Source organism: Loxodonta africana, chromosome 10, assembly GCF_030014295.1.
Source record: "Loxodonta africana isolate mLoxAfr1 chromosome 10, mLoxAfr1.hap2, whole genome shotgun sequence".
Classification (NCBI taxonomy): Eukaryota; Metazoa; Chordata; class Mammalia; order Proboscidea; family Elephantidae; genus Loxodonta; species Loxodonta africana.
The window spans coordinates 112,983,347-112,995,496 of NC_087351.1; the positions used below are offsets into that span (position 1 = coordinate 112,983,347).

General features: G+C 46.3%; 1 protein-coding gene across 3 annotated transcripts in view; it reads right to left on the reverse strand.

Annotated features, from left to right (window-relative positions):
* EML1 (EMAP like 1) overlaps positions 1–12,150 on the reverse strand; it is a 155,265-nt gene that overhangs the window by 11,692 nt on the left and 131,423 nt on the right. For all 3 annotated transcript variants that reach the window (XM_064292985.1, XM_064292984.1, XM_064292986.1), the window contains 5 exons: positions 11,492–11,646; positions 9,232–9,357; positions 8,913–9,044; positions 5,667–5,734; positions 2,988–3,076 (listed from right to left, as the gene is read on the reverse strand). In XM_064292985.1, coding sequence (XP_064149055.1) covers positions 2,988–3,076; positions 5,667–5,734; positions 8,913–9,044; positions 9,232–9,357; positions 11,492–11,646 — 570 coding nt within the window. The remainder of the gene's footprint in view (positions 1–2,987; positions 3,077–5,666; positions 5,735–8,912; positions 9,045–9,231; positions 9,358–11,491; positions 11,647–12,150) is intronic.

Sequence of the window (12,150 nt, forward strand, 5' to 3'; positions counted from 1 at the left end):
TGAAGAGAGGGCACTGGACTCAAACACAGGCTGTCCTGGCTTTGGCCCGGGGCTCTTGCCTTTGCCCCACATGGTCTTGGGCTAGGGGCTCCGAAGCCTAGGGCAGTCACCAGCAGGAAGAGCTCTGTGGTTTCCAGGGGATAGTCATTAATATCACTGACAAGAAATGAGGCACGCTCCCACAGAGATCCCGTTCAGGTTAGCAGGAGCTGACAGACATCTGAGGGCTTTCCAGGGAAGAGGCAGTAGACAAGACCCTCTTGGCCTTACCAGAGGTTCAAAACAACTAAGGAAATGATGAGACAACCACAAAAGGATGCAGAATACCAGCTGACTTAACAATGAAACATGAGCCTCAAAGGTCATAAATGAAAGGTATTTAGGGGTTAAGTGAACTCCTTCTCAACACAGAGAAAAGGCATTCTGAGTCAAGCGAGCTCCTTCTCAACGTGGAGAACAGGCTCCCACGGTGCCTGGGGCAGCTGTCTGTTGAGGCCAAGAAGCCATGAACTTCGTTCAGGCACAGGAAAGCATCCAGAAATGCTGCTTTTTCTATGAGGTAGTCTCAAGAGCACAGCCCCACTATGAGGCAGAGATGGCACCGCTAATCAGATTATAGAGGAGGAGATTCTGAAAAACTGAAAAATAATGAATTGCTGGCAGCTTGGTCTTTGCCAAGTATTTCCAGGGACTAAAACAACACCTTGGAGAAATGGCTGATACAGGTCTGAGGTAAGTGATGGGTAAGATGACCCTCTGGCAACTTATGCCAAAGAGCAAGCTTTACAGACCACTAAGGTCAGGTCAAGGAGCCTTGGTGGCGCAATGGTTAAGTGCTCGGCTGCTAAACAAGAGGTCGGCAGTTCAAACCCACCAGGTGCTCCACAGGACAAAGACCTGTCAATCTGCTCCCGTAAAGATTATAGCCTAAGAATCCTGTGGGGTAGCTCTACCCTGTCCTATAAGTTCCCTATGAGTTAGAACTGACTTGACAGCAATGGGTGTGGTTTGGTTAAGTTCAGGTCAGAGGACCAGGACTCAACCTGAAGTGGCTTCCGTTGGCCAAAGATGGATAAATTGTTCCATCTATTTTGAATGTAACAGAATGAAATATATCAAAACCAAAAAACCCAAACCCATTGCTGTTGAGTTGATTCCGACTCACAGGGACCCTACAGGACAGAGCAGAACTGCCCCACAGGATTTCCAAGGCTGTAATCTTTCTCCCGTGGAGTGGCTGATGGGTTCCAACTGCTGACTTTTTGGTTAGCGGCCAAGCACTTAATCATTGTGCCACCAGCGCTCCGGGGACAGATCCAATATATTTAAACTCATAATGACACCAAAACCACCGCCACCAATTGGTCACTGTCAGAGGAGGCAGAAAAAACTCACTAATCTGAAATTGGTAAATAAAGTCACAGAAATCAAGCATCTATCATGACTTTCCTATACGAACTCTAACACTGGGTAGCCAAATAGCAGATGGAAGGAAGTTTTTCTTTAGAGTGCTGCAGCTCATAAATGGAGAAGAGCTGAAACTGGGATGTCAATCATTTTCAACCCTTTATGGATCTATGGATTGAACATCAACAACTGCTAATACCACACAAAAAAGAGATGAGCAGACGTCACGTGGTTCCTGTAAGAACAACACACCATAAACACAGAACCTGACTATGATCTAGCCTCTAGATCCAAAAATCACTTTATAGGAAAGACGGGGGATAGAGGAACAAGCTACACAACATGGAGATGCAGTCAGCCAGTGCCAAACTGTGGAAAATGCTACAGGAGAAATGAACGTTTCTTCAACAAATACACTGCAGGAGAGGGAGGGAAAGAGGGAGAGTGAGACAGGATACCTCTGCATTAGAAGACTATCCACCGATGACCGTGTGTGGACCTTTTTTTGAGTCATGTTCATAGCAGCATTATTCATATTAGCTAAAAACTAAAAACAGCCTAAACGTCCACTAACCGATGAATGGATAAATAAAAAGCAGTATATCTGGAAAGCAGAATACCATTCAGCAATTAAAAAGGAATAAAGTTCTGCTAGGCACAATAACATGGATTCATCTAGAAGCATTATTCTAAGTGAAAGAAGCCAGATGCAGCAGGCTACATATTGTATGATCCCACTGAGATGAAATGTCCAGAAAAGGAAATTTGTAGAGACACAGAGCAGATTGTGGTTGTCTCGGGCTGGGGGAGGGGTGGGGATTAATTGCTAAACGGCCACGAGGGGACATTCTGGGGTAATGAACAGGTTTTAAAACCGATTGTGGTGATGGGCACACAACTCTATGGGTTTATGAAAAATCACCAAATTGTATGCTTACCAGGGGTGAGTTACTGCACGTAAATTACACCTCCATAATGCTGTTAATAAGTCTTCGTCATTTAGACCTAAATATAGCAATATTGACAGATAAAAAAACAAGGTGTCTGGAACTGCGCTGGTGGCGCAAATGGTCACAGCGCTCAGGCGCTAACCGAAAGGCTGGCGTTCAAACCCACCCAGCAGCTCGGCACGAGAAAGACCAAACGATCTGCTTCCGTAGAGTGTACGGCCAAAAAATGCCTATGGGGCAGTTCTACATTGTCACACGGAATCGCTATGAGTCGGAATCCACTCAGCAGCACCCAACAACAACCAGTGGCAGTGGGTGGGGCTACAGGCAAACAAGACTGGGTAAGAGTGGATACGGATTGAAGCTGGTGAGGAGTACATGGGGCTCATCATGGTATTCTGGCTAATTCTGTCTACATTTGACATTTTTCATAATAAAAAGCTAGAAGACACACAAGCATAGTCTAAAAAAAAAGAGATGCAAAGAAGGGAAGAGAACCCCTAAATGCACAGTTATGTGTGTGTATAAATTAAATTTCACTCTGAGAAGGCTTGTGAAATTTTTTCTTTAAGGCATCTACACAGAGTTCCACAATTCTGTTGGAATCATGGTGAACGGTTGTTTTCCAACCTGGAGAGTAACGCATCACAGAGAGCTGCTCGTTTCCATCCGTGTGAACGGTGACCAAGTCTTTTGTTTCTGTGTCAAACACAAACCACCTGTTGTAAACGTGAGAAAAAGTACAGTAAGTTGCTTAGCAAGCAAATGAAGGACCGTTACAACGATACTAAGACTACTGAAACAATTAACCATAAGTGCTTAATAAATACTCTGTGCCTAACAAGAAGGCTTATTCTCAACTGTAACTCAAAGAAGATTTTCTATGCAAGCATTTGTTTAAAAAAGGAAGAGTGTACTGGCTACCATTCAAAACTATCTCGTATCAGTGCTCTGGCTGAGTCTCCTAGTGTTCGTGTTTTGTTGTTTACGTGTACAAGGAGAAGAGGCCCTGGGCAGAAAGGATGGGCCAAAGCCAGGGCCTTGGTCAGACGAAGCAGCGAAGGGATCACCTGCGAGAGCTTACCCAGAGATCTCACACAGGGCCAGGCAGAACGGGCCCAGGGCCATCGGGCGGAGACAAGCCCAGGGCAGCTGATGTTCCGAACTGTGTGTGCAGATACAGGCAGGCTGAGAGCCTAGACTGTATGTGAATGTTAGTGTGCAACCAGCAGGGTGAAAGAAGGGACTGAGGGCACAGAAGACTGGTCTTCAATAGGAGAATTTAACCTCTGTTGCTATGAGTCAGAATTGATGGTAATGGGTTTCAGTCTGGGCTCAGTTTCCTCAACTGTAAAATGGGGATAAGAATCCAGGTCCACTTTGGAGGCTCCATGTTAAAGCCAAATTGGAGCAGATACGAAAGTGCTTTGTACCCTCTAGCAAGGACACAGCACCCAGTGCATGTTGGCTGAACGGCTGAAGGGCTGCACTCTCCTGCCAGCTACACTCTCAAGTGGTGGCAGTAAGGCACCTGGACAATATCAGGGATAAAAAGGAATGTGGGCTCCCTGCTGCTATGTTTCAAACCTCCAGGGCAGACATTCCATCAGCAGGTCTACTGAGCTGGAGTTACTGCCTCCTTGCCCTCCACAGGAGCCCTGGTGGTGCAAAAGGTTGGCAGTTTGCACCCACCAGCTGCTCCTTGGAAACCCTATAGGGCACTTCTGATCTGTTTTGGAGTCCTGGTGTTGTGGTGGTTAAGAGCTCAGGCTGCTAGCCAGAAGGTTGGCAGTTTGAATCCACCAGCTGCTCCTTGGAAACCCTATGGAGCAGTTCTACTCTGTCCCATAGGGTCGTTATGAGTCAGAATCAATTTGATGGCAATAGGTTAGGTTGTTTTGGCCCTCCATGTGGAGCCCTGACCTCTAGCTGTACATGCCTGTTGCTGGGCAAAGATTTTCATGATGAATTCTATTGGTTACATGGTGCCCAACTCTTAAGGCACTGCTGCCTATGACTTATTTCCTTATACATACTTTATACAGCCATAACAATAGGATCTAAGTGGTATATTTTTTTGAGAGAGAAAAGAGGGGAAGAAACCACCAAAGTTAATTGAATTAAAACCAAAGTGAGTGCATACACTGTGATAAACAACAAAAAGGGGCAGTCAAAGTATGTGAAGCAATAATAGTAACCCCTATCACCAGCCAGCATCCCACAGCTGCTCTCTGTGCATCAGCCTGGATGCCAGGTGGGTGATACTATTGCTGTTTGACAGAAAAACAAACACAGAGACTAAGCAAGGGCTCAAAGGCGCACTGCTGCCACAGCCCAGCTGGGATTCCAACGCAGACCTGCTGCCTGGCCTCACAGAGGCGGTGCTTGGGGTTAGCTGGATATGAATATGAGGTATCAATATAGGAAGTTTCTAAAATTTTGAAAGAACAGCCAGGAGAAGAGCTTTGAAATGCTTTCTCACCTGATTTCAAAACTGGGTTCTTCCCCTAGCCTCCAGATCAGGAGTTTCTAAGCAGGGCTTGAGGAACTCTGTGCAGGCAAATTGGTGTGCGTTGTGTATATGTGTATGTGTGTGTGGTGGGGTGAGTGTGTGTGTGTGCATGGTGGGGTGTGTGTATATGTGTACGTGTGTGGTGGGATGAGTGTATGTGTGTGTATGTGTGGTGGGGGTGTGTGTGTATTACGTGCGTGTACATGTGTGGTGGGGTGAGTGTATGTGAGGGTGTGTGTTTGAGTGTGTGTATGTATTGTGGAGGGGTGTGTATATATGTGTGGTAGGGTGAATGTGTGTACGTGTGTATATATGAGTATAGGTGTGTAGGGGTGTATGTACATGCATGGTGGGGGTGTGTGTATATGTGTATGTGTGGTGGGGTGAGTTTATGTGTGTGTCTATGGGTGTTTATATATGTGTATGGGTGTGTAGGGGTGTGCGTGCATGCATGGTGGGGGTGTGTGTATATGTGTATGTATGGGTAGGTATGCGTGTGTATATGTGTGGTGGGGGTGTGTATGTATGTGTATGAGTGTATGTGCATGTATGGTGGAGTTGTGGCATGCATTTTTCTAGGAGAGAGGGTCCAGAGCTTTCCCCAGATTTCCAAAAGTCCAAAATGTGAAAACCACCGTTACATGTGAAGTTTTACTTTCTAGTTTTGACTTAATTCTTGGTAAACTCCTTAGAAGCTGAGAAGATGCAGCTCAGAGCTAAACTGTGCCTAATGCTGAAGAAAAAAATGCCTCTTTCCGTAAGCTCTGAAAACACAGGCTACGCTGGCCTGGGCTTACCTTCCAGTCAGTGTTCCAACTGCAACCACAGACCCTGAAGGATGAAAACCAGAAGACTGAGCTGGATCCTAAAATATTTTAAAGGAAGTGTAAATTGACGGCCAGACACAAGACTGCATCATAAACACAAGCACAGCTCTAGTCCCTCAGGGATGCAAGGCTCCATTCTAAAGAGTCTCTTTTCTCTTCAGGGAGGAAAATATCCTTTCTGCTTGGAGGAATGTTATGTTTCAATAATACTATATTTTTATCCTTTCATAACTTTTTTTCTTCTTGTTTTATATCCTTTCATATCCACAGTAATCAGATGAAAGCCATGGTTTATACTGGCAGCCTCTTCAGTTGACCCTCCCTATGCTGACTTCTATCTTGTCTTACATTAGTGTGCTTGGACTGTCTGGAAATGTGACTGCTGTGCCCAATTCCATTATGCAGATATTGGGTGACTGCACAGTTGGGGCAAGATGTTCCAGCAGCCCTGGAAGGATCCCACGTTGAGTAAGGCACAACCTAGCTTTTGTGTGGTAACCGATACAAGATGGAAGCTGATGGATGAAACAGGTCAAAACAAAGGGCTGTGGGGTCCCGGGGGAGGGGGAGATGAAGTTAGGAAAGATGGTTGAAAGCTTCATGGTGGGAAAGCCTTTGACCTCCAGGAAGAATCATCAGCAGCGAAGGTGAGAAGCAGACACTCCAAAACTGTTTCGGTTCGGATTTTTTATGGATTGAACTGTATCCTCCAAAAAGATCACTTTGAAGTTCTAACCCCCGTACCTGTGAACGTGACTGTGACTGGAAATAGGGTCTTTGAAGATGATGTCAGTGTTATTTGAGTAGTGGCCTTAAGAAAGAAAAGAGACAGGGAGACAGAGGAAGGACACCATGTGACGCTGTAGCTGCAAGCCAAGGAATGCCTGGAGCCACCAGAAGCCGCGGGAGATGCATGGGACAGTTTCTCTCTGAGCCTCAGAAGGAATCAACATGGCCGACATCAACATGGCCAACACCTGCATTTCTGACTCCCAGCCTCTGTTAACTATGAGACAATAAATTTCTGTTCTATAAGCCACCCAATCTGTGGTACTTTGATACGGCAGTCCTAGAAAACTATCGCAGGGCCTGAGGGGGCAATGATATGATCAAAGGTATGGGAGCAACATATCTGTGGCGTAGCAGGTAGCGTGTGGTGGGTTTACAGCCTGGACTGTGCGGGAAAGGTCACGGATGATGGTAGTAATACAGGCTACAGTGCCACTGTGAGGACTTGGATCTCTAGGAAGTAAGAACGCAGTGAAGGTGGGTCTTCTTCCAATAAAAGGAATGACATGTGGGATTTGTTTTAGGTAGATCATTTGGCAGGATGTTTAGAATGGATGGAAGTGAGGAGGGGTTAATAACAGGAAGACCAAGAAAAAAAGACAGTAGCCATGGAAATGAAAGGATACATTGAGAAACTACCAGATATACTGAAAAAAACCAGAGACTGGAGAAAACTTTTCAGATACCAATTATATTATTTCAATGCTTTTTCCAAAGTGGGAGCTATAATTAAGCTCAGGGCTGCCAATGACAGGCACATAAAAACCAGGCTCATGTGAAGCTTTACTGTTGACAGGGAACTTGGATGTACAAGTCATTGGAGCCTCAGAGTGTTTTTGAGGTAAGAAACTGAGGCACAGAGAGGTTGGGCGTTCTATCCACTACTGTGTGGCCAGCAGGTACAGAAGCCGGGACTTAACTGCATCTCTTTCTGGCTTCCAGCTCAGCGCTGCTCCCCAGATGTCAGGCTGAGTGGCTAACAGCCTGGTAAAGGGGCAGGGAGATGAGGAGCTGTCACTGTCTCCAGGAGGGCTGCTGTGCCAACAGGGACCTCGGGAAGGCCGCTCTCCCTGACCACTGTATCCCCATTGCCTGCAGGGCTGTGATCAGCCCTGCCTGAACCCCTCACGTGTCCCCAGTCCTATCTGTTCCCCCTTGCACCCCACCAGGCCAGGTATAACACTGAGCACTGTTTCCTCCAGCCCCGGCCTGCTGCCTTGGGTCACTCCACGCCCGCCCCCAGTGACAGCGATCTCTGGCCCAGTAGCACATCCTTGACAGTGAATGGAAAGAGGGCCAAAACTCTGGCCTCCCACACTGGGAAGTGCTGGCAACTTTGGGGGGAATGAAAGGATGACGTGTGGGGTCTACAGAGTGGCTGTTCCCTTAAGTGGGACTACAAATGCCATTAATGGCAAAGCAACACAGAGCTGTGTTTTTGACCCCCACTATGATTTTTTTTTTATGATGCAGGGGAAAGAGCCTGGGTTTGGGAGTCAGACTGAGCTGGGTGCAAACACTGGCTTTGTTGCTTACAAACATAGTGACCTTGGGCAAGTTACTTAACTTCTCTAGGTCTCAATGAGGAGCCCTGGTGGCCCAGTGGTTAAGTGCTTGGCTGCTAACCTAAAGGTTGGCAGTTCGAACCCACTAGCTGCTCCGTGGGAGAAAGATGTGGCCATTTGCTATGCAAAGGTTACAGTCTGGGAAGCCCTATGGGGCAGTTCTACTCTGTCTAGAGGGTTGCTAACAGTCAGAATCGACTCGATGGCAACAGGTTTGGTTTTTTTTTAAATCTCAATTTCATAATCAATAAAATTGGCATTTAGAAAGCAAAACCAAACCAAACCACTTGAACTTGCCAGGCTGCTGCCAGGATTAAGGATGATACATGTGAAGTACGTGGCGTGCAGACAGTGCTCAATAAGTGCACTGCATTATATGAAGGGAGAGGATGGTTCAGCCCTCTGACACGCAAGGGGCATCTGAATTCCTTCTGCAAAGTTCACAGAGATGCTGAGTTTAAAGCTAAAGCCCTTTACGTTTACTGTCAAACTCAGATGCTGTAGAGATAAGCTAAGTTTGCCTATTTTCAGTACAGCTCCTAAGTTCCTGTTCAGAAAGTATGCTGTGACTAGAATGCAGGGGTGTAACAAGGATCTCTCAGTATTTAAGACACTTTAGAGACTCTGTGCACTCACGAAACCTGACAACCAACTTGGAGAGGCTAACTCGCTGCCCCCAAATTCAACAGTAAACTTAAGAACTGATGGAGGCGCAATTGTTAAAAGCAATGCAATTCTAAATAGACAAACAACATCTGCTCTGGGATGATTTCATACCACTACTAATCTCATGCAAAAATTAAATAAACATGTTCCAGATGAAATTTGAAAGGAACAATGGAAATGTAACGTGTTTGTCTACCTCAATGACCTTGTCCCAGACGGGCCGGTGGCCGACAGCGTCCCAGAGGGTGGCACGCCTGTCGTGTCCACAGGTCAAGAACTGAGGCTTGGAGGCGTGGATGGCAAGTCCCCAGAGCTCATCGGTGTGACCCTACAGAGAACCAAGACAAATGGCAGCTCTCTGAAATACTGCAATCCACAGCCAGCAGTCTTGAAGGATGATGGTCATGGCTCAAGCACACTTCCTCATCGCTCTCATCAGTCTCTTTCCTCCTCAACTTACGCAGCAGATGGAACTCTGAAGTTAGGAACGGTTATCACAGCCTTCCTGAACGCACCTGAGTGATGGGCACGAAGTCCCCGGTCAGGGTGCCCTGGAGAACAAAATTCCTAGTTGTGCCGATCAGGATCACATCCCCTTTGCCTTCAGCCACTGTCCGTATTGGACCGAACTGTTCTGGAATCTGCATTGACAAAAGTCACATGAAAAGATGACGTCTGGAATCTCATTAAGTTACTTCTCACAACTCAGTCGTTTAAAACACTTGTTTCTATATCATGACAGTTCCTATCAAGGGGTCACTCATACGTGAGTAAACGATCAAAATCCCAAACCTTAAACTCCAAGCATGCTGCGTATCTTGCAAGCATCGGCAAGAGGGAGATTGTTAAAAACATAATAAAGCATTTTTCTTGACAAAACGAGCAAATAACGACTACTATTGGTTTGTGTACTCTGTACTTGTTATGGCTTCCGACAGCCATAGCAGATAAACGTGGAAAATAAAGAATACCATAACACAGCCACCAAAAAAACCCCCAGAAAGTTCCTAAAAATTTATTGCAACTTAAAATGGTAAATTCTCTGGCAATTCACCATATTTAGTTTAAAAATCCATTGCTCATGTTGGTAAACATATGGAATAACCTAAACAGTAAGTTACAGAACTTCAAGATGCCTGAGGCAAGAGCTATTTGCTCTGGGAAAAGAGACAGGCTCCTCGCCGTAAAAAGCCCAAGAGCCGCAGCGGGACCTGGGGGACTGAAGGACTGCAGTTCCAGGAGGAGAAGCGGCCTGCTCTCCCAGATCCTGTTCCCAGGCTGCTGCGTGAGCACAGATCTGAGAAAAGGTCATGAAAACCCACACCAAGGAAGAGGAATCACAGAAAACAAAACAATGGTAAATAACCTGGAAGAAACTAGATGAGGCCCTGCAGCTATTTTTGCAATTATGGTGGTGCAGTGGTTAAGAGCTTGGCTGTGAACCAAAAGGTCAGCAGCGGGAATCCACGAGCTGATCCTTGGAAACCCTGTGGGGCAGTTCTGCTCTGTTCTGTAGGGTCGCTATGAGTCGGAATGGACTCGACGGCAATGGGTTAATTTAACACGGGTAGGTCTATGAGTCTAGCAATTCACAACAGCTTCGATCGCACACTGGTAAAATCGCACGCGGGCCTGCCTTTGTTAAGGGCAGTGGGCAGCAAAGGCCAGCCCGCAGACTGCCACGACACCCCGCCATGGCGCTCCGGGATGTGATCTGCAACCGTGCTGCGGGGAGCTGACGGAGAAGTTGGAAACCTTCTACAACATGTCTGTTCTGTGCTGAGGATGAAGGGCACCACCCATCAGGCTGATGCTGGCCTTGCAATCTGTCTGCTTATAAAACAGACTGATCAGTGGGTGGCATACATAAATGGTTAAGCATCTAACTGCAAACTGAAAGGTTGGCGGTTGAAGCCTACCACGGAGTGCCTTGGAAGAAATGCCTAGTGATCACCTTCCAAAAGGCACAGCCTGGTAAACCCTATGGAGCATGGTTATACTCTGCTCACATGGGGTCACCAGGAGATGGAATCGACTGTATGGCAACTGGTTTGGCTTGGTTCGGGTAGAAGGAATATTAAATTTCTTGCCTCTGGCTCCTACTGGCATGCAGGGGTGCTGACGGGGTTATAAGGGGGTAAAGTAGATAATAAAAGGAGCTAGGGCGCTAGAGAAAGTGTCGGCACTCCGCTGAGAGCCCTGTCCAACCACAGGGACTCTATCCCTAAGGCAATACACTGAGGATAGAAGTCAGAAAAAGACTTTGATGATCAAACAAAGTGTGGATAATCTTTTGGTTCTATTACAAAAATATTCTAACTACGAAGTGTGCTGCAGCCTTAAATTTTATAAATCTAATTCCATTTCAAAGAGCCCTGGCAACGGTTAAGCAGCTTAGCTGCTAACCGAAAGGTAGGCAGTTTGAACCGCCAGTAGCTCCAAGGGAGAAACGACCTGGCGATCTGCTTCCGTGAAGATTTACAGCCTAGGAAACCCCCTGGGGCAGTTCTACTCCATCCTATAGGGTCGCTAGGAGTCAGAGTCCACTTGACAGCATACAACAACAGTAACAATTCCAGCTAAGCAGCTGTACTTAACCTGCCAAGACCGCCATGATTTTAAGACATATGTCGCCCTATGTCGCCCCCATTTAATAAAATTTTTCTAAACAATTCTGAAAACTGTAAGCAAAATATTTCAGATTAACAAAGAAACTGGTTAGTATAACAGTTTAATGTTCAAAACAAATTTCAATAGCACTGCTTCCTGTCTTACCTCAGTCTTGTGAAGTTTTTGATAGTTTCCATTCCAAGAAATGAGTTTCCGGTCTTTCCCTCCTCCTGACACCAGGGTGCCATCCCTTAATATACAAAGTGCAAAAATACCACCCTCGTGGGCCCCTTGAACTGCATAGCTTATTCGATTCGTACCTAAACACACCAAGAAAACCATCATTAGTATGTTATCAGAGGGCTCACGGCCACCCTTTTCGAATCTCATTTCACTTTTGTTTTAAAATGCGACAGTGTCAGTTATAACATCACTGTAACATAAATTAATAAAGAGCCCGACGTGTAAAAGCCAAACCAGTTGCTGGCAGACGAGTAGGTACACAGGCTTGGTATGCTTAGTGGGAGCACAGTCGGCTAAGGACACGGACTCTGAGTTTAAATCCCAGCTATACAGCCCGTAAGGAGCTCTGTGGGCGCAGTGGTTAAAGTGCTTGGTTGCTAACCAAAAGGTTGGCGGTTCGAACCTACCCAGTAGCTCATTGGAAGAAAAGACCTGGCGATCTGCTCCTACAAAGATCATAGTCCAGGAAACCCTACGGGGCAGTTCTACTCTGTCACATAGGTCGCTGTGAGTCAGAATCGGCTGACGGTGTGCAGCAACAGCCTTGTGAGCTGAGTGCCTCTGGACAAGTTACTTACTGC